Genomic DNA, 25,590 nt, shown 5'->3' with positions numbered 1-25,590 from the left:
TCAATGCTTCAGTGTTTATTGTCTTTACACAAACAGTTGTACAATATGTGAATAAAATACAGTGTCACGTTAAAAATATATAATTTCTGTGATGATTGAACATAACGGGACTAAAAGTCTAGTTTGAGTGTTGACAGTATTGTTCCTCCATAGCCAGCTCTGTTTTCACATTAACTGTCACACCACATCTGTTCTACATGAAAACATCATTAATGCAGTTCAACGTACATGAATACACAGTGTTAACATGTTAACATGTCTTCTGTGGCAGAGGTGAGACAAAGGTTGTGAGGTTCTAGTCTGTTTCTGTATGTAAATGTGTGTGTGAGCTGAACGTTGAGTTGAAGGTGATAACCTGAGCTGTCCTGATGTAAACTGTACCTGTTGCCATGGAAACAAAGAGCTGATTTAACATCATCTTGGATCTGTCAAAAGGCAATAAAGAATAAAAGACGTCACAAGTCGTTGGTGTTGAAGTTAAAGTCCAGTGAAGTCTTCAGGTTCCTGACTCGAGCTGGACTCAGAGTCCAAGTCATGTGACCTAAGTCCACATTTCTAAGTTACTATGTTTCTGTTACTGAACACAAACAGTGTGTGTGGTCCCTTCAGACTGAGACAACATGTTTCTGTGATCATCCGATCAGACTCATACCACAGAGACGTCACTGACCACAGATCAGATCAGGTGTGTTTCACAGGTGAGGCCTGTTACCAAAGCAACAAACTAAACATGCATAGAGTTTAACAGTGAACAGAGAGTTTCCTTTTAGTGTTGTCATGGTAACTGTTCCATGGTTGATCTGAAGACTGTGCAGTGTGTTACTAAGCAACAACAACGTGACTGTGGCAACAGTAAAACAGACCTGACTATGTTCTCTGACTCTGACACTGAGGCCATGGTTGGAGTTCTGACATGACCACAAAACATAATACAACATACAACATAAAGTATACTCTGAGCTCCGACACTGATCTGCATAGATTTTTAAACATGAATGGAACCCACTGTCTGAGGAGAGAAACAGTGGCAGAAGGAGAGAGAAGCAGATGTTTTTCATGTTCATGAAGCTGCAGCTGTGATTGTGTTCTTCTTTGTGTGTCTGTCATGAGACAAACAAGTGATCAACTAATGTCCCTGATGTCCCAGATGAACGACAGAGGAAAGTCCTTCATCTCTTTGTGGAAGACCTCGTCGAACCTCTCGTTCTGGGCCACAGTGAAGTGGTTCTTCCAGTCACCGATGGTGCCTGATGTCGCAGCACATGAAGGGAGGAGGAGAAGGTTGTAGAGGAGAACAAAAACAGGTTACTGCTCTGCTGCTCGCAGTCATAACACTGGTCTCCTTTAAATTTAACCTTTACAACCAAAGAGTCAGGATGAGACACAGACTCTGAACCACAGTGGTGGTGGTGCGACCAGACCCAGGCATGCATCCAATGCATCCAGACTATTAGCAGACATTAGAATTTAGAGATGTCCCCTAAATGCCTCACATGCAGGTAGAGGCTGGCTACAGCACACATCATAAGGGGCCCCATTCAGGGGGGTTTGGTGTGACAGTTGTGCTCTGTATTGTGTCTTAATGGGAGGCTGAAGGGGGTTTATAGTTGTCACTGCTTGATGTGTGAACTGTCACCTCGTGTTGACAGGTTTGTCACATCTTAAGGATGATGATGTGTCAGTGTTGTGATAACAGCTTGTTTCTGCTGCCCTCAAGTGGCCAAAAGTGGTTACTGCAGATTTTAATCCTCTAGGATCAGACTCAGGTGACAGCAGCAGGTGGTGCAATTTTAAATGAAAAACAATCAGAATAATTTCATCAAAATAGCTTAAACATAACCTCATTAAATCTGTCCAATCATCTAGAGTCTTACCCCTCCTGTCCAGTCCTCCATAAAACTCTTGGATCTGTAATTTCAGAGTCTGTCACTGCCACACACTGTACTGTGGTACCTCTATTATCAGCTCTAAGCTGTTTTCAGTGTTAGGATTTAGTATTAGTATTTAGCTATTACACGTATTTAATGTAGCTGTGTAATTCTGCAGGTTGACAGTTGAACCTCTTGGGTATAATTACAGTTAAGGAGATGCTGACTTCCTGTACGCACCAGTAGCTGTAAAGACTCCTACCTTTCCTCATGAATCTGCCCTGGTGGTGGTTGAGCAGGTCACTTGGCACCAGCTCGTAGTTGGCCTGAGGGATCTTCTTCATGTTCTTGAAAGTGCTGTGTTCAACCACATTGGCCAGCTGCTTGTCGGTCAGCTCTTTACCCAGGAACAAGGAGATCCTCTCCACTGCAGACTGCAGGTCCTGAGCAGAAACACAGATCCATGTTTACAGCAGACTGAAGCGACAGCGAAGGGTGTGACAGGACGTGTGCAGACTGAGGTGATCTGAGCTCCTACTTGAATCATTTCTTCATAAGTGATGAACAACATGTTCATATCGTCCTTGTGCAAGTACCAGGTCTTAACGTGGTCAAACCAGCTGCATCCAAAGACTGCAATGAACAACACACAATGTCAAGGCCAAGCTTCGGGCACTCGTCATGGCAACATCATGTAGTGATGGATAGAAGGGAGCTGCTCTCACCGTCTCCTCTCATGAACTTCTCAAAGAATTCATCGAAATCCTTCGGAGTCTCCAACATGTTCGCAAGTTTATGGAAGTAGAAGTAAGACACGAGGACGTCTTTGGGATTTCTTGCCACGTAGATCACCTGGGGGAAGTCAAACCAGAACATCAACTTTGTACAACTCTGTCCTGTTCATTGGGGACTGACTGACTTCTAACTGCATTGCTGGATTTAACCAACATTATCAGTGTATCAGCGTATAACTATATGTTTGTGCCAAAACCCTTCTGGGGCCTGAGAGTGGCGTCTCAGCGTTAATGAGACGATTTGGGCGTGTACTATTTCCTGCAGCTACAGGACAGGAAGTCACAAGACCAACTACAATAAACAACAGAGGAACACAGAATAAAGAGAGAGCAACAACACAAAGTGAACTCAGTGAACGTGAGTGGTCCGTGCTGGGTCGAAGAACAGCAGTCAAGGATTTGCGAAACAGTACAAGTTTGGTGAAAAGATGTAAAAAAAAAAAAAAAACCTAGAAAACACACACACACACACACACACACACATATAATGTTTTATATGTTTTAAAACAAAATGTTTTTTAAATCAATTAAAAATGTTGAAAAATTCCTTTCATGGTTGTATCTTGTATTATCATCGCAATCAGCCAATGACAGGAACTTAAAATCAAAGGAACAGGAAGAATTAAAAGAAAAGATGGTGAATCAATGAGTGATTTCTCCTCTGTCAGTGTAAAAAAAACAACTTGAGTTTCCCCTGTTTTCAGCTCAGTCCTGAATGTTCCATAGTTGTATTAAAATAAAAAGTGATGTGAGAAGGCATTATTTAGCCTCCATATTTTTATGGGGTTGGGTATGGGCTGCCAACATTTTTGAGATTTGATGAAGTGGGACATAAGTTTGCAAAGGTTGGGAACCACTGGAGTAGACACCTGTCAGTATAACACATTACAGTTGTCAAACTGAGGATCTAATGTACAGATGTTTCATTAGGCTGCAAACGTTTGAGCTGGTGGACCTAATAAAGAGTTGGTTGCATTAATCATTCATCCTGTCTGTACTGGCTGTAAAGTGATGTGGGACAAATCTCACAATCTTTGTTCTGGGCAAAAGTGAATCTCAAAGTTCAGTTGAAACTAACGTGAGGGTTCAGATATTTTCCAGCTCCACTGCAGCTTAACAAGGAAACAGAGGAGACACAAAGAGGAGACCTGGTCCTAAACAGACAGAAACTGTGGGAGAAGCTGATTTGAGCCTCAGGGACTGAACAGGGACTGTGCACTCTGGATCTGAACAAGCTTCAGACAGAGATCTGTATGTATGGAGGAACAGATATGATGCGTTCAATGTACCAGTGAACATATGAGTGTGGTTCTAAGGCAAACGTGAAAAGATATGAATCTGTTATTTAATGTGAGACTAACACTGGGAAGACAGGAAGTTGAAAAGCTGGTGGAGGTTGAGACTAACAATGAGGGTCTGCCTCAAAGAGAAAAGCATGAAGGACATTGGTCTTTATGATCAGAATATAAAGATCTGAGTGTTGAATGTGTTTGTTAATGACTCTGACTCCTGTGGACACACATCAGTGGTGGCTGCTGTATCAACATGAACAAAGACGCAGTAAAACAGCTGGAATCATGTTTAATATGTATAACAAATACTAAACATTGTTAAGTATTAAAGGTCCATATTTTATATTCTTCTGTATTTTATTTGATCTGGGCAATGGCTGAGAGCAGTGACTGCTTTGTTGTGACATCACAAAGTTCCAGAAGTCCTGACGGCTGGTTTTAAGGCTCAGTTTCTGAATACAGGCTGTGTGCATTTCTCTGTGGACTGAGGCTTTGATACTTTCACAGTATTAATATAGAACCTAGACCTGCTTTATAATCACAAACACATGGACATCTACCTTTAGACTGTGTGGAGCTTTCAATGTCCTTATATCTGTGTACAGCTACATGATTACATGTTCATACACTGCTCAGGCTAAAGTAAGTGTAGGTGAAATGCAGTTGGTTGAAGAGCTCACCTTGCCCCTCTGGCTCAGACCAGGAGGCATGAAGTGGTGCTGCAGATGGGTAACCCTCAGTCTGGGTGATGGGGCTGTGATGAACGCCTGTCTGTTCCCATTCACCTCAATCCAGGGGATGAGATCGCCGTTGGAGAAGTTGTTGAGCCTGCTGATGGCTGTCAGATCTCCCTTCGCCTCCAGGAGCAGCAGGATCTGCTGCATCCAGATGGTTCCTGTCAGATAGAGCAGACAGACCTCATTCCCATCCCCCGGACTCTGTGTGCACAATGGCAACAATTAGGTCAACCTGGTGTATGAGTACACCTGCCCTGATTCCACTGAGTGTTTTCACAATATACGCACTTGTCCAGCTGATGGTTTGGCAGTCCTTATATACATATATATAGTCTACAAATGAAATAGAGAATCAAACCACTAAATTGTACAAATCCTTCATCCCATAAATAAAAATAGGTTAAACACACATTTTAAACTGTCAGAAAACAGATCAGACAAATGTCACTTTTTTTGAGAGCGCCTGTGCCAATTTGCCCACGTCGCCCATAACTAGATCCACAGACCGCACTGACTCCCCCTGCGTGACACTGGGCACCACAGTGTAAGTGATGGAGCCTGGTGCCTCCGCTGTGTGTGCAGCGCCTCTCTTCATGCTCTGTGCTCCTCACCTGATTTTGGGTATGTGACGACAAACACGTCAGAGTCTCTGATCTCCAGGTTGTAAATCTGGTCCACATCATCTGGGTCGTGGGTCCCGTTGATGAGCTTGAAGCCCTTGTGCGTCACCAGTTCGTGGTTGTGAGTATTGGCTTCATTCATGTCCATGATAACTGAAGCACAGCAGAAGCACAGGTGTGTTTTTTTTTACCTGCCTCTTATCCTCTGGTTGTTTTCACAGCAGCAGTGTGCTCTCACTCACAGACCGATAATAATAAGTCTGTTCACACTGGTCTCAGTCAGTTACCAGCAGGAGCCCTGTCACATGTCTGTGGACTACAACTAGAATTCATTGAAACAGCAGAAACTAGTTCTCCCTGTGAAGCGCGCCTCTACCTGCACGTCTCCTACCTGCTCTGTTCGCTCCCGTGTTCGACTGAAGAATCCACGTCCACAGTGTGAGTGATTTGATGTCACTGCCAGCAGCAGGGAACACCTTATATGAACCCAGCTGAGTGGCGGAGCCGCGGAGGCCGGACGTCCCTCCTCTTTTCCTCCGCTGAATCTGGAGATGCGCGGCGAGCGCGCGTCTTTACGCACTGAGGAGGACAGCAGCTCGGAGAACAGCAAACATGGTGATGACTGAGGAGAGGAGGGAGCGAAGAGAGGCGGGAGGGAGGGGACCCCAGAAGGTCACTCAGTCAGCGGTGCAGTGGGTCAAGTGATGAGCGCGGGAGATGAAGAGCTGGAGAGCTGTTCCAGCTGAACCCGCCGCAGGAGACCGATACAGGAAAAAGCTCCAAGTGCTTATGCAACATCAAAACCAAAACAAGGTTCTGATGTTGCATAAGCAGCACTTTAGAGAGAAGCACTATGCAGAACACGCACACTCAGGACAAACTGTCCAGAGGCCGAACCCCTGAACCGGATTCTGGTCTAGTCCTGAAGTGCTGATCCACTGAGACTCTTTACAACATTTAAACTCCACTGCAGTGCTTCAGTCTAACACTGAGGTTTGGTAAAAGAGAAGTGAAGAGAATTAAGCCTCTGCTAAACCCAGATCTTACATTTCCCCCTGATTCACCTGTCACACTCCACACTGCCAGTTTGTAAGTCAGACTTTGTTATAGCCTAAATTTGTCCATGCTGAATGAATCCTGATGACATCACAATGACATCACCACGGTCATTTTCATCATATCCCTGTTTCCATTGGCCGAGTGGTTTTAAACATCATGTGTGAACATTGGTGGAGTGTCCCTTTAATTCAGAGCAGAACTCAGTTCAACACAGTCATAACACACAAAGCTCAAGTGTGTCACCGGGAGTCCAGCAGGTTCAGCTTCACACACCTGGACTCTGGGACTGTGGGAGCAGCAGCTTATGTCAAGTCCATGAACAGATTCTTCACTGGACTGCAGGTCTACTGACCCCCCTCTCCACCGTCAGCTCCAGTGTTTAGAGATCTACAGTTGTGGCATGTCGCCCATCTTTAGGACTGACCTCTGGTGTCAGAGTTTTCCTTTGTCTTTAGAACTGGATCAGCTTGATAAATCAATAAGTTAAATGAATTGATCATCTATCAATCAAAGAGACCAAACCTGCTGTGGCTTCAGTTTCTCCACTTTGATGAAGTGAACTGGACAAAATCAGTGTTGTAATGAGCTTTTTACTGGAAAACATTAACTAATCATCTTTACTCAAAGTCCACTTACTAGATTTTTTTCTGCATCTGTTAAAGCTCTATACTTAAACTCTTAAAGTGTTTTATTTGAAGTGTTGATCTCCATCAGAAGATATATTTGTGGTTTTAAGAACCAAAAACCATCTCAGTGTAGTTTTACATCTCCTCTCTCAGGCTTCTCTCTGGAGCTCTAGTAACAACAGGTCAGTCAGCCAATCAGAAGAGAGGATCTGAGTCTGTCTTCTGATTGGCTGACAGTTTTCTGAGTAATCCAATAAAAATACAGCAGATTTCAGGTAAACACTCAGTGAAACCAAATCCTGCCAGGTTGGATGGTGGGTCCTGGTGGGCGGGGCTTGGGGCATGGATGAAAGCAGTGACTGCTTTGTTGTGACATCACAAAGTTCCAGAAGTCCTGACGGCTGGTTTTAAGGCTCAGTGTCTGAATACAGGCTGTGTGCATTTCTCTGTGGACTGAGGCTTTGATACTTTCACAGTATTAATATAGAACCTGGACCTGCTAGGTTCAAACTGGAATCACCTGGTCATGCTCGTCTGCCTCTGTGACTCAGACTAGTTTCAGGTCACATCCTGTTTATCCAGAATCAGATAAAATAAAAACCATCTGTGTGGAATTTTGTCATAGTTTCTCTGTTGTCTTGAGTTAGCTCACAAAACAGTTTTGACCTTGTGAACACGATATCTCAGTAACACCTTGAAGGAGCTTCTTCAAATTTGGCACAAACATTCACTTTGAGTCAAGGATGAACTGATTAGATTTTGGTGGTCAAAAGTCAAAGGTCAAGGTCAGTGTCACCTCACAAAACACTTTTTAGCCATTACTCAAGACGTCACAGAAATGATGACAAAATTTCACAGATGTTTAATATTTGATCTGACTCTGGATAACTAGTCCTTAGTCTGTGGTCGTGTCCCTCCTCCACTGAGACCACCACAAGGAGGTGATTGTAGTTTTCTCAGGAAACTGACCGACCAGAAAGATCACGTATCTGAGGTGTTAAGTCACTCGGCCTCAGACACGTGTCACCACAGGCTCAGTGTAGCTCAGCCTGATGACGGACACAGTCATTAAACATGTGATATCTGCAGTGAAAGAGCTGCTCTGCTCTGCAGCCTGAAGGTTTGTGTTTTTTTTTAGAAAAGTGTAATAGCTGATGCTGGGGGAGGGGTCAGCCTCATGAAACACTGCAGGAAACGCTCAACAGCTTTATTTAACTTCGAATCACTCATCATTGGTTATACACACATGACCTCTGCTCAAACGTCATGTGACTTCTACAACCGACAGAGTGATGATGTCGCTGTTCACAGGAGGTCAATCAAATATTTGACCATTTCCAATTGTGCTTGTTTTAGCTCAAATTGAAGATACTTGTTTGTCGACTTCCTGTTATGTTATCAGTGACACAGAGTGATGATGTGTGAAGAGCACGACTGCACAGCACGGAGAGCAAATACTTTATTTAAAACATTTAAAAAGTACAAATAATAACATTTATTAGGGAATGAGGACGTTAAATAAAGAGGTGTGTTCACAGTGAAAACAGCAGTGTGTTCCTGCTCATGGGATCCTCTCAGCACACAACGTCCTGGAGTTCAAGATGCTTCTCTGGAAGAACAAACACAGATAAACAGGATTCATTCATCCAGACTGCACTAAGCTCATTCTACAGACCTTCAACGAGGTCTTTGTTCAGTGACTCGTGACGACGTCACTCTGAAGGAGCATCACTGCAGAATCAGACTGAACTGAACCTAAAGCTCCCAACAGGCCACAGTTCAGTCTTAAATCAGACTTTACTCTGACCCTCAGCAGGGTCACCTGGCTCACCTGCTTCTCCTCGGCGGTCAGCACCCCCTGCACTGCCACCACCTGATACTGTTTGTGCTTCAGGCTGCTGGGGAACTTCCTGAGGTGGCGCACAGCTGGGGAGACCGTGTCCCTGCTCAGCAGCTTCCTGGTGTCTGACGCCGGGGAGCCAGGATCCAGAACCAGGAGGCACAGGGTCCCATTCTTCTTCTGCTCCAAGCCCACTACAGAGCGGCTGTGACCTGCAAGAGGACACAGGGTGAGGAGAGGGGTCAACGATGCTCCATGAGAACTAGGTCGTTGGAGGTAGAAATGTTTAAAGCTGTTCTGAACAGAGACACTGGAGGGAAGGTGGAATGATCAGATGGTGGTCACAAAGGAGGAGACGTGATGTCCTTTAAATGTGGAGACGACAGGACGCAGTGCGGGGCAGCCTCTGGTTGGAGACAGTGACAGTCACAACAGTCAGTGTTTGCTCCTGCTGCAGCTGAGTCTTTTTACCATGATGAAGAGTTTTTAACTGTGAGCAGACTAAACTGAATCAGCATGAACACACTCACTGACATCTACATGATGTTTCTCCTCAGGCCTCACAACAAAGAAACATCTGTACACACACTCACCCTGTACATGGACACAACAATCGTCAGGCACAGCGTGTTGGGGGAAACACAGCTGCTGTGTGGTCTCTCTAACAGAGCCCCTCATTAATGCTTTCACTCACTGTGGTGACTGAGATCAATCTGCTGCACATTTCACACTTCATCGAGCACATGTGACACATGGTGTCCGGGACAGTGTCTAATGAAGAGAGATGAGTTGGTGGAAAAGTTCTGTGTTTGTTCCACCAGCTTGTGGACACACTGTCCTCAATCATCTTCCTGTGAAACAGGGATAGTTTAAAAAGAACAGAATCTCACAGCCCGCATGAGGTTATTATTAACAGCAGCAAATACAAGTACTTTCCCACATGGTGCAATGACAATACTATGTTCAGTATGTTTACCTCTCACCCTGTTTTAATCCTAACTCCCGTCTGGGCTGAAGTGAGCATTTGATAATCATCATAAAACTGTCTAATTAAAGAATGAGTTCCTCCGCTCTCCTCTGAGCAACACACACACGAAGGTGGAATCATCACAGACAAACATGACAGTGAAAAATGTGGAACTACTCCTGACCTCTCCTGCTCTCCACAGTCACTGTGTTTACATGCACTGGAATAACCTGACTCTTGCAGCAACGTGATGTCAGACATGTCAATGTAAACGGGAAACCTGACCTCTGTTATCAGGTGAAGGGATTAGAGAGATTTGCTGAAAACAAGCCTGATAACCTGGCCCCAGGTTTGTGAAAACATTTTAAAGCTGCAGTGTGTAAGACCTGTCCTTGTTCAAAATGTTCAAAAAATGACACTGATGATGTCATCACCAAGACCTCCCTCTATTTTATTTCAGAGGTATCTACTGAAATTAGCATGCTAACAGCTAGCTCTGGCCCGTCCAGTCTTGTAATACACTTTGTGACACTCAATGGTGTGAGTCAGTGTAGCGCAGGGGTGGCAATTAATTTTCCCATGGGGCCACATGAGGACTGTTGTAGAGGGCCAGACCAATAAGCTGAACTCAATTCTGCTCAATATTTATTTCATCTCTTTATAAAAAGCTGTCAATTGTATGGTTTTGATTAGCTGCTACTGGTACGAGTAAATGTTATGATTAGGCCATGGCAATGTGGAGCAGGCAGAGTAAAAAAACACCAACATTATTATAACTATCTAATATTAATATTTAATATCTATTTAACATAACATAACATAACCCCTTTTGAAAAGGTGTTGGGTTTTTTTTTTTTTTTTTTTTTTACAGCATTTAGATCAGCATTAGATTAGCTTAATACAAAAAAGCAAGTGCTATTACTATTTTGTTTGTCGTCTAGTTACCTCATCTGCTGTTCTTCAGTTCCTTTTGCTTGTTCAGTGAGAGAAATCTAGTCTGTGTTGGGCTCGAACAAGTGCACTGAGGTCAGGTTGAATGTCTGAGGTGGGTATGTGAAGGACAGCTGACAGGTGATCATCAGTGAGAGAGGATCTGTATCTGGATTTGTTAAACTTCACCACTGAGAATGTTTGTTCACATATGTATCTCTTGTAACGGTCTGCTCCTCCACACATTACTGTGAAGGTGCATACGCTCACACATACGCACCTACATAAATTGAAAGAATTAGAAGTCGCCTTCTACATAAAAGCAGTGCAGTTGTATTGTGTGCATGATATGCACTTTTTTACGTTTGATTACTAACTTCCCATTGACCTTACGTGGGCCAGTGAGGGCCAGATGTGGCCCGCTGGCCATTCAATGCCCAGGTCTGGTGTAGCATCTCGTCTGCCCTCAGTCCTACAGAAGAGGACGAAGAACAACTTCCTCCAGAGCTTCAAGTTACAGATGCAGCTCTCGACGAGTCTCGTGGCTCTTGGTGAGTAAAGAGATGTGGTTTGATGCTGAGCTCAAAACTTTTCATAAATACAATACAATAATTCCCATTTTCCACTAAAATCAGCAGGTATAAATTGGTTTTTTGAATGCAGGTAAACCCCTCTAATAAAAACTGATTGACCCCTTTTCCAATGTTGCGTTGGTCTGTCTGTTCGGACTGAGGACACACAGGCAGTTACAGAGACACACAGAGACAGTGGAGAGACAGTGAGCTGTCAGCTGCTGTGCTAGTGTCTGTGCACTAAGAGACATTACAGCAGGAGAGGGGGTGAAAACTACCAGGTGTTGTGTTTACATCACTGCTGATCGGAGCCGGAGTAGAATTCTGCCTCTTCCTGTTCGGCTGTTGTCCAGGTAGTTATGTCAGTAACTTATTTTATAACTGATGACTGAGTGAATACACGTCGATTCAGATAAGATACGAGATTAGGCAGTTAGTAATAATTAGCAGTTACCAATGTTCTCCTCAGATCAGACTAATGTTCTCCTCACATCAGACTAATGTTCTCCTCAGTTGTTAGCCTCAGTGCAGTCTGCTGCTCCACAACACAAAGCTACTGGTGTGGTGGTCAAAGCTACAACAGGAGAAGCACGGTTGTAGAACAACTGTCCCTGATTAGGCTACAGATCTGTTCCACATACATGGATGTGTCAACCAATCAGATGAGGCCTGAGAGCATTACTCAGGTAAGACACAGGCAGGAGTGGGTGTATGGAGACAGCATGAGTGCAGCTGTGATGAGGACTGTGGCAGGAGGTGTTGCTGTGTACCTTGGTGCTGCAGATACAGGGGGGGCAGGGAGGTCTGGATGAGTCTGGGGGGCAGTCTGCTGCTCCTGCTGGGCTGACAGAAGTACTGCTTCACCCAGTCAAACAGCTGGGGGTGGGTGTCACGTGGGCCCGTCGGCTGGTGGAAGTCAATGATGCGGGCACTAAAAACACATACAGCTCCAGCCTGAGAACATTTAAATGAACCACAGCTTCATACAGGTGTGACGTCCTGAGTGAGATGGGAGCAGAATGAGTCTGAAGGTCTGAGGACAGGTCCAGTTCTCTATAGCTGTGACTGAATGTCTGTGAGAAAAAGTTTGTGTCTAATTTTCTTACTTTTGAACAAAATTCCTCTCACGAGGAACAACACTTTACTCCAAACCTGTACCCCTGAGATATGAACCTGACACACTGACCTGAGTTCAGGCTTCAGAATGACGACTTATCAGTTTAACCACAGTACTCAGGGCATTTATCTAGAGCTCTGACGCTTATATGGATTTACAGTGAAATGCAGTGAATCACAACGGGTGCATTGATTCATGTGTTTGCTGAAGAATAGCATGGAGCAGATAACCGTCTAATCATCTGATGCTGAAGTCACGCTGCTGCTGCTGCTGCTGCTGTGTGAACCAGCCCAGTTATGACCAGAACTATAACAACAACGCCAATGTTATAAAACACCTGAAATCAGCATTGTGTATCTTACACACTCAGCTGTCATAACACACTCAGTCTTTCTGTTTGTGCTGTTCCACTGGTCTTTCATACATTTTTCAGTCTTGATATCATCAGGCTCAGAGAGAGGCCACTTCATTACGTTCACAACTTTTTCTACTCTAATCAAACAGAGCAGATTTCTGAGTTTTCTTTGGTCTAATTCTATATTCACAAAGAATGAATGCTGTAATGTTTTTCCTACAACATGCTGCACTGTTGCCATTGGATGCTGTGACTGATCCAGGCTCTAATCACTGAATATGTGGGCTTATGAAATGATCTGTTTTATCCAGCACACAGTGGGCTACATCAGACTGCCAATAAACAAGACCCTCTCCTGCATCAGTACAGAGTGAAAAACACAACACATTAGAGAAGACAGTTGGTGCACTGGTGACACACTGAGCAGGCCCTCTGACACTGAGTGAAGCAGAGCTGCAACTAACAGTTGTTCTGCTGCATCGTTTCTCCTGCAAACACAGAACAAACCCACAGATCATCAGGTCACAGAAAACACAGCAGCGCAGCTAATTTAGCTGTAGCTACAGTACAATACATGCAGCTTTAACATAAAACCTGGTGTGTGCTGCTGACTTATAAATAAATATAAGACAAATACAGAAGAACGAGTCTGAATGTGATCTGACCCCTTGTATGTCCGTCACTCTGCTCATGCGACATGGCGTCTGACTGAAGTCGCTCACCTGATTCCCAGAGAGGTGAGGAGGCTGTAGATCTCCGTGGCTCCGATCCAGGCTCGTGTTCCCTGCAGCTGCTGGTTGAAGTGGGACGCACCTTGTGGATCGAGTCCTCCTCTCCAAGCCTCCTCGATCATACTCTGCACCCGGGGGATACTCGGCACTGCCATCTCTGGGGGAGGAGGAGAGTGTCAGTGTGTTCAGGTGCAGACATGGAGGCAACACAGCACAACAGCCTGTACTCATCCTCAGTCTTTTAAAGTTACTTATCTCAGTGTCATCTGTTTTTTTTAATACTTGGACATGTTTTAGGCTGTACTGCTATATCTTTCTAGTGGTGAATTTCTACTATTTCTACTCTACATTTGTGTTGTATCACGTGGTGAACTGGCCCCTGTGGCTGATGTGTGTCCTGCTGAGACACAGTGGAGCCTGAAGTGTCTCAGTCTTGTTATTTTACAGACACTGTTAACAGGAAGGAAACCACAGAGGAGCAGGAACAGATACTCATCTCTACAACAACAATAGTGTCACCAGACCAGAACACAGAACAAGGACAAGACATGATGTGCTCTCAGTGAAGAACAAGGCTGTCATCACAGACACACCCCCAGCATGGCGAGCTGCCGGACACTTATCTAACCAGCTATATTTATACTGGGAACCCACATGTTTTCACCATCCTTCACTCTGTTGTCAAAACTCAAACCCCAGCTCTGAGGGGACATCACCTGAGCTCTTCATCTTGATGAGGGGAGGAGCACGGGCCACTGAGTCAGATGAGGACAGCTCAGTGTGTTATCACCCTTCAAACAGCATGTCAGTTTTTAAAAAGATGTCATTAAATCAGCAGTTACATCACTGCGTTCACTTCCTGAACCACAACAGCAAAGACTCACACCTCTGACTGCTGTCTTCTACACAACAACGGTGACTAAGGCTCGTGGGTATTGTAGTGTTTAAAGCCAAAAAACAAAACATTACAAAATAAAGCTGAAATAAGTCAAACGTGTGCTCACAAGATGAACCTACAGTTTGGTTATATGCTGACTGATGAACACTGACAGCGTCATCAGATGAGAAACATGAAACTTCTTCCAACTCTGCAGGCTCAACGCTCCTCACACAATGATCTACAACATTAAAGGTCCATACAGTCTAAAGGTGGGTGATTTAACGAACATCTCTTCTTTCCATGATTATGATATAAACACAGCACAAAAAATCATGTGCTGCCCCCCTTCTACATCATCAACACCCACCACCTCTCCAGAGCCAGAAACATTGTAAAAGACTGTACACCCCCAGACCACCACCTGTTTGACCTGAAGCCCTCTGACAGGTGCTACAGGTCATTTAAAACTCAGAGGCATGCAGAATAAAAAACAGAACCTGAGCAACTTTCCACTGCGAAGAATTACGTCGACACATCAGCAATAATCACTGAGACACTTCATACTTATACAAGGATTGTGTTAATGTGTGTTAATGTGTGTTAATGTGTGTGAAGCCATCTCTTTTAACTGGTTTTAACTAGTACACCAAACAGGAGTCACACTCCTAATTTTGTTGTATTTTGCACAGTGCAACGATAATAAAGGCTTTCTATTCTATTCTATTCTATACAGTCATGAATACTGATAAATATCTTTCAGTCTGCTTCGGGGCCTCTCCTCAGTCTTGTGTGTTGGGCAGTAAAGAGCTGATCTGAGGTCAGATTTTGAGCCTTGTGGTCGTGCACCTTGCAGGGAGGGCAGATATGTGTCGATCCCGTGCAGGCAGGAGATGAGCATCTGAAAGTTTCTGTATCCGCAGCCCCAGCCCTTATCCCCTGCTGAGGAGCAGTAGTGGTCAGTGTTGGCGCTCAGCCACACGTGAGCGACGTCTCTGCAGTCAGTCTGGTAGTATTCGTACAACGCTCTGACCACGCCTGCGGAGACAGGTGAAGAGAGCGCAGATTAAACAATTTCAGCTCAGTACATTCCAACAGCAGTGAGACACACACAGAGAGGGTACTGACAGTTTACACACCTGTCAGCCACACACACAGTGTTGAAGACACTCATTTACCTCTTTGATTTTATTTGATCATTTTATTTTATGAGATACTCATCACATAGCTCATAATTATGTGATACCAGGACATGATAACAAGAGACACAGGTGGTAATTAGCAGTTAGCTACGCACTAAAGTAGAGAACATGCAGGTACATGGGTCTACTGTGCAGAGAGGAGACACTACCACTGACACTGAGGTCATCTTTATAAACAACTGTTTTAGATCAGTTTTACTGAGTCACTGAAATGAAACAACAGGAATCTGTAACTTTCAAAGTATCACAACATTCTGACTAAAATGAATCTGATTCAACTAAAATTAAGACAAAATTTTGACTTAAAAGGGAAATAAATTTCCTTTTCAAGATTAAGATTAGAGACCTTTTCAACAACAGTAAAGCTTTATATGACTGAAAGACTTGTGAATAACAAAGAATGAAATTGTAAAACTAAAGCTGTTTTTCCTCAAATGATCAGATTTAGTCAGTTGTTGTTTAGTCAGTTTATCATTGTCTCAACATTTCCCACAATCCCGAACAAGAGGATTTACTGTAGATGTCTAGTTAATTTAAAGGTCCCATATAGTCTAAAGGTAGATCTCCATGAGGTCTAGGTTCTATATTAATACTGTGAAAGTATCAAAGTCTCAGTCCACAGAGAAACACACGCTGTGTTTCTCTGTGGACTGAGGCGCTGAGCCTTAAAACGAGCCGCCAGGACTTCGTGATGTCACAACAAAGCAGGCACTGCTCTCAGCCATGCCCCCAAGCCCCGCCCACCTGGACCCACAATCCTACCTTGTAGGATTTGGTTTATCTGAGGGTTCAATGCTTCAAATAAAACACAGAAAAAGAGTAAAATATGGACCTTTAAGGCTTCCAGGAGGGGATGGGGCTCTTGTGGCTTAGGGGTTAAGGTACCACCCAGGGACTGAAATGTCCCTGGTCTGAGTCCAGCTAAGGACCTTTGGTGTGTCTCTCTAATGGAGCTATCTAAAGCATGAACAGTATGCGAGTAGGTCACATTAGTCATTTGTGCTAAGGTCACAAATGGGTTGGGTGAGCTGCCTCCTTTTCAAGTTTCATACACAGTCAGCGGTCCCGCCTTTACATGACGTAGCACAACAACACAACACAGACCTACACTACACCTGGCCCTCTGCATGACTCACTCACTGAGCTGCTCATGTTCATTTGATGAACATGAGCTGACAGTAGTTTGTATAAGCAGCTGAACAAAGCGGTGAATTAACACACACACATACACAATGACAGAGATTATCTCCAGGGACATTGTGTGAGAGGTGAGGGAATGCTGACAAACTAGTCCAGGATAAACAACTGGTCTGAAACAGGAGTTGGCAAATGCTGACGGCAGGAACAGAAAGTCATCAGACCTGACAGACTGAGGCAGGACCAAACACCCTGCTGCTGGACCATGACTCCTGCTGCAGGGCGCCAACAGTCAGTCTGCAACCTGGAGAAAAAACCCTCATTGTTGCTGTTTTATGCTAAATTCATTTAAAATTGTTTCAGTTCTCCTCTGATTTTTAGACAATTTGCAAATGTATTAGAAATAAAAACTGAAATATCACATTGACACAAGTATTGAGACGCTCACATCTACACACTGTGACCTCATCACTAACATTCAGGTGTCTTCACCTCACCTTCAGCTGCTGCCACAACCCTGCAGCAGCTGAGGGTGAGGTGAACTGTCTCCTTCACACTGTCAGATGTCTGTTTGCTGTGGAGAGGAGGAGACCTCTGTAGATAATTCAGCTCCAGGAAAAAAAATTCCTGAACCACTGACACTGAGGGATCCAAACCAGGAGAAGCTTATGCAATGGTTTAGACAACAACTCCCATGATCCCACACTATTTCATTTGCAGTCTTCCAGGATTCATGGAACCATAGTTACATTCGTAACCTTTGTTCTATTTCATCCTTCCTAACTGCCAGAGGCGGTGATTTAAGCATTGGATGACTAATACCAACATCACCTGGAATTCGAGGACATACCTCACAGCGTGGACGCAGAGAAACTTGGCAGAAGCACCTCGCCCAGAGGAGGTGTGGTGGCAATATTCACCCTGTAGAACTTAGAGAATGTGCTTGGTGATGCCCACGAAGCCGCAGCACATATTGCCTCCAGGGGGACACCCCGCAAGGCTGCCCATGATGTGGAGATGCTCCTGGTAGAGAGCCACTTGACTGTGGGTGCCAGAACCTGATTATTGACCTTATGCGCATGAGCAATAACATTCTCAGTCCTCCAGGGTTCCAGTGGGTCGATGCCTCAGAGGCAAAGAGATCCACCTCTCCCCTATTGAAGAGACCCCAGATGGTGTGCACCACCTCTGGATGAAGTCACTGCTCCCCCGGAGGGGGCTTGTGATGGGAGAGAAAATCTGCAGCCTGGTTCCTCTTTAGTGGCAAATACATTGCCTGCAAGCAGGTCATCTGTGGAGCTGCCCATGTAAGCAGGTCCTGGGATGCTCTGAGTACCCGTGCTGATTTGGTGCCCTCCTGGCGCTCGATGTGATAGCTGGTCGAGGTGTTGTCCAACCAAACAAGCACATGCTTCCCTCTCAGATACGGCAGGAAGTGTTTGAGAACTAAGTGCACAGCCTGTAGCTCCAGTACATTAACATTCTCTGCCCAGACCATCTCCTCTGTCCCTATATTAAAGCTATATTCCAGTATAGAGGTAGATGTGTTTTGATCATAAAGCAGGTCCAGGTTCTATATTAATACTGTGAAAGTATCAAAGCCTCAGTCCACAGAGAAATGCACACAGCCTGTATTCAGAAACTGAGCCTTAAAACCAGCCGTCAGGACTTCTGGAACTTTGTGATGTCACAACAAAGCAGTCACTGCTCTCAGCCACGCCCCAAGCCCCACCCACCTGGACCCACCATCCAACCTGGCAGATTTGGTTTCTTTGAGTGTTTACCTGAAATCTGCTATATTTCTATTGGATCACTCAGAAAACAGTCAGCCAATCAGAGGAGAGGCTCTGATCCTCTCTTCTGATTGGCTGACTGACCTGTTGTTACTAGAGCTCCAGAGAGAAGCCTGAGAGAGGAGATGTAAAACTACACTAAGATGGTTTTTGGTTCTTGAAACCACAAATATATCTTCTGATGGAGATCAACACTTCAAATAAAACACTGGAAAAGTTAAAATATGGAGCTTTAATTTCCAGTCAGTATGTTATTGTCTCCTGATCCATGTACCTAAATTACACTGTAAACTGCATTAGAGAGTGTTACCTATGTTTCTAAGTTCCATTGTAAGAGACTGCGATGGAAAAAGTCAAACAGCAGCTGATTTATGTTCACACCTTACATGACCAGAGTAAGAACAGAGGCTGTCTGAAACTCCAGTGACTCCCTGACTAAACCTACACACTTCAGACTAGCTGTGTGTCTGTGGTTGCAGGATGTGAACAGACATACCCTGAGTTCTGGTTCTGCCATCATCAACCCCTGAAGCCAGAGACTCCATCATCTCAGCCCTCTTGCAGTGAAACTCTGCGGGGGCCATGTGGCCCCTGGCCACGGCTCTCTCCATGGTCCTCTCCATCTGTCTGCGGTAGCCCCCTCTGCCATCCAGACCAAACTGCCTCTACACAGTCACATACCACACAGGTCAGGGTGATGACTGCAGTCTTGTGAAAGCATAAGACTGAGTTCACACATACTCAGACATGTGCTGCTGCACCACATACACTCTGAGAGGAAACATCAGGGGATTGTCCAACCACCAAACTGGGTGTGCAGACAGGAACCTGGGGCCAGCTGCACAAAACACAAGTTTTCTACTTAAGTATGACACTTAAGGTTGAATTTCTCTTTAGCTGAGGGAGTTATTTAAAGTTGTTGCACAGAATATTTTGAAATGTTTCCTTAGTTAAGGAAAAACATTAAGTCATTTACTGAGGTGAAAGAGATTTTACAGCGATAAAATTGTAGTTTCCATGAAGACCATTTGTTTGCTGGAATTAGCGCTTGTGATACCTGTTATCATCTCACCTGTTAACGTGTCACAAAGTGTACCTGTAGAAAGAATGGCAGAAGAAGGAAAGAAAACCAAACTGTTGAGAGGAGGAAAAGGCGATAACAAAAGAAACACAGTGTTCAGCACACAGATCAGAGTGTTTGATCAGTGAATGACATGGCACACAGCTGATCGACGGAAATGAAACACTTCACCAATAACTGACTGTAACAATCCTGTAGCATAAAACCACAGAACAATCATTAACTGTAAAGAGCTGAAGAGCACAGCTGTGAAAGTAGAAAGATCAGACACATCTTGACCTGACTGTCAATCAGATCTATAGATCAAAATCAATTCCTCATCCTTGAGGCTCCATTAGGTTCCTCTGTGTCCATTCTCTTCATTTATCACCATAAACTCAGACATGTTGAGTTCAGATACAATCAGAGGTACCTTAAGTTTTTTTCCTTAGTTTGGTCACTAAGGTCTTAACTGACTTAAGTGATTCCTTAAATATAAGACTCAGATAAGGTGAAAACCTTAAATACTTCAGTGAACATTTTAGGGAAACCTCAAGGAGAAGACTTAAGGCTGTTTTGTGAAACAGTTTTTATATTAAGAAAAACTTAACTTGGACTTTAAGGAAAATCTTAACTTAAGTTGTTTTGTGTAACTGGCCCCTGAACCCCTATCAACTCTTATTCTGAAATGTATGTATACCTGTAGAACATCACATCCTGTGGTGTGTATTTCCTGAGTTAACGATGTTTCATGTAGTTTGATGAGGTCTTTTTTGATTATCAAAATAAAATTAAGAGCTATGAATAAACTTCATCTCTGTTTGAAGGGACTCACTTTCTTCTTCAGGGTTTTGTTTTTGTTCAACGTTTACAGAAGACCTGTAGTCACTGTTTATGTGTGTGTGGAGCCGGGACATCAGTCCACATGTGAGTGATGATTCAGGAAGCAGCAGAGGATCCTGGACTTCAGAGTCTCTGTGAGAGCTTCACTGGTCTGCGCTCATTCAGGTGAACATGTGGATGAACTGTTCATAAACACACAGCCAGGATCTGTACAAACTGTACTGAGTCTACAGTGCATCACACCTGTGCTTTACTCTGACAGTCAGGAAACCTTTATCATCAGTGACACAGGTGAGCTCCCTCTGCAGGGCGTCAGCTGAACATCAGCCTCAGTCAGGTGACTGAAGGAGACTGAGCAGCATCATGTTGATAGACGAGGTGACTGAAGTCACACTGTTGTTGTAGCTTGACTATAAACCAGATGCTGACAGACGTGTGACTCAGACACAGGAGGAGACAGCCGAGCTACAGTCAGACCTAACATGGAGTCTGTGTTTGTTGATGTTAGCTAACTCCATTTCTAAGCTAACAGACAGGAAGTGAAGGAGACTGAAGCGTCTGTCTCATCCATCTGCACAGTGACAGTCTGATCACCTTATTACACTTTACCTGGAAGGTCAGTGATGTGTCAGAACATGTTTGTTTAGTTTTGATGTCAGAGGTTGAGATTAAAGCTGAGATGAACTCTGACCTGTCGGCTGCCGGGACAGTGACACGTCCTCTGTTGTTCTGATTCTTTACTGCAGCTCACTGAAATAAAACCATGACTGTGCAGACGCAGAGCTGATGTTCAGAGGTTTGAACAGGCAGCAGGTCAGAGACGGAGCTACAGCAGGAAGCTAACATGCTCCAGACAGGAGGTGATCTGTGGTGCAGACTCCAGACCTGCAGCTTCTTGAACTCCTCTCTCTCCTGCTGGGCCTCCTCCCGCCTCCTCCTCTGCTCCTCCTCCTGCTGCAGCTGTGTGGCCAGCCTCAGGTCTGAGCCCGGACTCCCTGCAGCTGCACAGGTAAACCACAGCATCACATCAGACAGGTGCATAAGATTGTACGGAGGATTTTAAAGACAACAGAGGGGGCTGAGTGAATGATGGGACGTGTGTCCACCTGCTCCGTGGTCTAGGTGCAGCTCCACGTGTTCCTGCAGAGAGAAGCTGTCACTGAACACCACAGAGCACATGGGGCACTCCAGCCTCTTCTCTCCTACAAACAGATCAGAAACTTCCTGTCAGTCCAGTTAAACTTAGCTTGTATGAGACAGAAGAGCTGATGGTCTTTCCTCTGGTCCAGTCTGTCAGGTTTCATCACGTTAACCTGTAACCAGTTTAACATCTGAAACATTGAGCTGAAGAACCTCTGATGTTCTCTGTCTGTCTGCTCTGTAGACTGCACCGTAACATGCTAACATCAACGCCAGCATGTCGATGATTAGCAGGTATAATCTTTACCTCTGTACATTTCTTAATAAGCACTAATTAACACTAACTCTGCAGCTGTGTCGGATTAGTCATAAGAATTAGAAACAACTTTGACCTGATGGTGGCGCCAGAGGAAGAGTCAGCTGATCAGCACAGTGACTGCAGGTCACGGTGAGGGGAACATGAACGTGTGGCCCACATGTCATCACAGCTGTTTAGATGTTTCACACACCAATGAGCAGATGCAGAGATCAGCTGACAGATCAAAGAGACGAGCGGGAGACGCACCTGAGACACTGCTGGCTGATGGTGATGTCATAGCAGGTGACCACTCCTCCACTGCTGCTCCTGAACAAACAGCAGCCATGAATAAAGACACATCATAAACATATGTGTGACTCAGAGCATAACCTTCAGAAACAAACAGCTCTCCTGTGTCCTCTGGCCTCAGCTGACTGGGCTGATGTGTGCGGACCAGATGCTGCAGATTAGCTGACACACTGTGCTGATTACAGTACGTTCTGTACACAGCAGCTCATCATGCTGATCTCAGGACAGTTACCCTCAGCTGAGTGCTGCTCCTCCAGATGCAGCTCCACGTGCTCCTGCAGGACGAAGCAGCTGCTGCAGACCAGAGCACACATGGGGCAGGAGAACAGCTTCTCTGTAACAAACACAGTTCACGTCAACGCCAACGTTACGATTTGAAATAAAGTTTGAGGAAGTTGAATCACCTTTTCTTGGTGAAGACAGACGCTTCTGTTTGGCTTTGTTGTTCTCAGATTCAAATCCTGCAGTGTTGTCCTCACGGTGCCTGACAGACTCTGGTCTGGTCTCAGGACTCTGTGATGTCGCAGTGTACGCGATGGGTCCAGTTCCCTCAGGTGACGAGGAACACCCACGTTCAGGTGTGCTGTTCTGTTTAGGTCGCACAGAGTCAGTGGTGACAGCCGAGGCCCCGGTGGGTGCCGCACTACCAGCCTGATCACAGCCGTCCTCAGCCGAGCAGGACTGAGAGGTCTGGGGCCCCTGGCTCTCAGTGACACCTGTGACAGTGAGGTCAGTGGTGCCCTGCGTGGCGAGCTGCTTCTCTGGATGAGCCGAGCTGATGTGGAAAAACAGTTCATTGTAGGACACTCCGGACAGGGAGCAGAGCGGGCAGTGCACGTCGTTCTCCAGGTGGCTGAGAAGGAGGTGTGTCTTCATGTCCTCCACCAGCAGCACCTCCTCTCCACAGATGTCACAGGTGAGCATGTCTGCAGGCTGCACACACACACACACACACACACACACACACACACACACACACACACACACACACACACACACACACACACACACACACACACACACACACACACACACACACACACACACACACACACACACACACACAGGTAACTCTCACTTTCCTACCAAAAGGCCTCACAGAGTCCACAGCACTAAGTTCTCATTAAGACACAGTGACCGTGTTGTGTATTTCAGGACAGTGTGAAGCACAGGTGTGTTTGAGTTGGGGGAGCAGAGTCCAGACTCTGTGAAGTCTCTTGTTCTGGTCAGTGCTGACTCCTACTGGCTGTTCTTGGACCTGCCACTCGTGTGGCTGGAGCTGGTGTGAACCTGACCCATCTGATGAGTGGGTTATTTTGTTAAATCGAAATAAGCGTATAAATCCATTCTGAAAAAAGCCCTGTTTACGTGGCACACTCTGCAGTCAGTTATCATCATCAGCAAATAACACAACCATCTATACCCACACAGACTTATGAGGCAAAATACAAAACAGTGTCAATATATTTTCATAAAATATTGTAAAATATAATACGAACATTTGACCAAACATAAAATGTGCTGAATCACGTCCTCCATTAGAGAGGTCAGGCTGTTGACTGATCAGCTGGAAATGTCTCCTCTCCATTATCAGCAGATCAATCCTGTATCAGAAAAATCTAATTCATTTGTTAAAGTAGCAAAATATTAACAAAGATGAATCTGACCACACTTTCCTGGAGTTGTTGAGGAGCAGCTGTGACCTGTGACAGCAGACCTACAGGTGACACATTAAAAACCCACACCAGTGTCTCAGTCAGGTGTCTCCAGAGCAGCCTCACTGCTGCAGGTCCCTGGACTCTACTGGAGGATGAACTGTTCTTCATTAACATGTTCACTCGTGTGGTGTTTGATGGCGGTGGTGGAGACAGTGTCTAACATGTCACTCCAAAATCTCCCACAGTTCAACTGGACTGAGATCAGGTGACTGTGAGGGGTCACAGAATATGATTCACATCATCCTCAATCCTCATCAGACCATCAGTGACCCTGTGACCTGTGGATGGAGACACTGTCATCCAGTTTCTCCTCTTTTATTCAGGTTTCTCCTTTAAAGCTCCAAGAGAGGCTCAGAGTCTCTCTTCTGATTGGCTGACTGTTTTCTGATTGATCCAATAAAAATACAGCAGATTTCAGGTAAACACTCAGAGAAACCAAATCCTTCAAGGTTGGATGGTGGGTCCAGGTGGGTGGGGCTGAGAGCAGTGACTGCTTAGTTGTGACATCACAAAGTTCCAGAAGTCCTGATGGCTGGTTTTAAGGCTCAGTTTCTGAATACAGGCTGTGTGCATTTCTCTGTGGACTGAGGCTTTGATACTTTCACAGTATTAATATAGAACCTAGACCTGCTTTAGAATCACAAACACATGGACATCTACCTTTAGACTGTGTGGAGCTTTAATTTGTCACTGTCTGTATCTGACAATGTGTTTCTGCTGAATGAAATCTACAGGGACTCTTTCCTAATAGACCAACTTTCTTCTCAATGAGAGCTGTTTGCTGTTGTGTGTATGAGCCGAAACAAAGACAGGTATTTGCTATGAGGTCAGTACGTTACACAGTGTGTAACGCTGCCATTAGTGAAGCTGTCGTAAATCAGCAGGTTTTTGAATGGAGTTTGGCTCCTGAGTGCAGTGTGTGACTGGGTCACCGTTACCTGACCACAGGTGTGTGTCTAAATGATATAATGAAAATAATCTACTCACGGCCAGGAGAGGAGACTAGAGTCTGTTTTACTTTCCTTTCTTCTGTTTCGAAACCGGTATGAGCTTCTTCTTCTTCTTCTTCTTCTTCTTCTTCTTCTTCTTCTTCTTCGAGGTTTATTGGCAAACGACGAATTGGTGCATTACCGCCACCAGCTGGTCTGTAGTGTGGATTAGTTTAATATTTACAATATATTTTAAAAAAACCCTAACATATCTTCAATCAAATTAGCCTAAGATACTGAAACGGGATCATAGAACATCAATGACACCAAACTGCATTTTTTATTGTCCCGGGGTTTTGAATCAGATGCCCCAGACAGCAAAACAAATCCACCTTCTTGCGGCCCTGGTCCACAGTCTGAATCTGACCGCATGATCGTCAGATGCGTCTACATCTGGACCAACTCTTCCACCTGTCAGTCTATGGGCCAGACTCGGGCCAAAGACGCCTCATATTTCTAACAGTGAAGTGTAACACGCTGCACTGTTTCCTCTGGCCCACAGTCACATCTGCCCGTTTATGTTGAGTCCAGTGTCTCATCTGTCCCACGTTCTTCTGACCTCCGTGAACTCATCTTCTTTTCCTCTTCTCCCCTCTGTCCCCTTTTCCTCAGTCTCTGCTTCATCATCTGATTTCTGGTGATTTTTGATGACAACCGATGATTTCTGATGATAACTGACGATAACTGATTATTTCTGATGATAACTGAAAAAATGC

At 44.8% G+C, this 25,590-nt stretch overlaps 2 protein-coding genes across 7 annotated transcripts; both read right to left on the bottom strand.

Annotated features, from left to right (window-relative positions):
• Positions 1-5,892, bottom strand: LOC139613567 (amine sulfotransferase-like). Its single transcript, XM_071470332.1, has 7 exons — positions 5,703-5,892; positions 5,303-5,464; positions 4,635-4,849; positions 2,594-2,720; positions 2,407-2,501; positions 2,131-2,311; positions 1-1,247 (listed from the first exon to the last, which is right to left on the bottom strand). The coding sequence occupies exons 2-7, from the start codon at positions 5,457-5,459 to the stop codon at positions 1,123-1,125; spliced, it is 900 nt and encodes a 299-aa protein (XP_071326433.1). The 5' UTR covers positions 5,460-5,464; positions 5,703-5,892; the 3' UTR covers positions 1-1,122.
• Positions 5,893-8,441: 2,549 nt separating this feature from the next.
• Positions 8,442-25,029, bottom strand: zufsp (zinc finger containing ubiquitin peptidase 1). 6 transcript variants are annotated; one of them, XM_071468884.1, is made up of 14 exons: positions 24,873-24,959; positions 23,667-23,771; positions 22,572-23,100; positions 22,400-22,501; positions 22,126-22,185; positions 21,527-21,622; positions 21,306-21,421; positions 19,014-19,182; positions 15,235-15,423; positions 13,500-13,665; positions 13,242-13,265; positions 12,076-12,236; positions 8,828-9,048; positions 8,442-8,605 (listed from the first exon to the last, which is right to left on the bottom strand). In XM_071468884.1, the coding sequence occupies exons 3-14, from the start codon at positions 23,089-23,091 to the stop codon at positions 8,558-8,560; spliced, it is 1,872 nt and encodes a 623-aa protein (XP_071324985.1). In that variant the 5' UTR covers positions 23,092-23,100; positions 23,667-23,771; positions 24,873-24,959; the 3' UTR covers positions 8,442-8,557. The 6 variants fall into 6 exon arrangements, with proteins under 6 accessions (XP_071324985.1, XP_071324984.1, XP_071324982.1 ...); XM_071468883.1 differs by lacking the exon at positions 23,667-23,771 and having other exon boundaries at positions 24,873-25,029; XM_071468881.1 differs by lacking the exons at positions 23,667-23,771; positions 24,873-24,959 and adding an exon at positions 23,835-24,847.
• Positions 25,030-25,590: the final 561 nt, after the last annotated feature.

Source organism: Trachinotus anak, unplaced genomic scaffold (assembly GCF_046630095.1).
Source record: "Trachinotus anak isolate AG129_WGS33_773 ecotype Australia unplaced genomic scaffold, CSIRO_AGI_Tana_v1 ptg000032l, whole genome shotgun sequence".
Lineage (NCBI taxonomy): Eukaryota > Metazoa > Chordata > Actinopteri > Carangiformes > Carangidae > Trachinotus > Trachinotus anak.
This window is presented reverse-complemented; position numbering and strand designations above follow the sequence as displayed.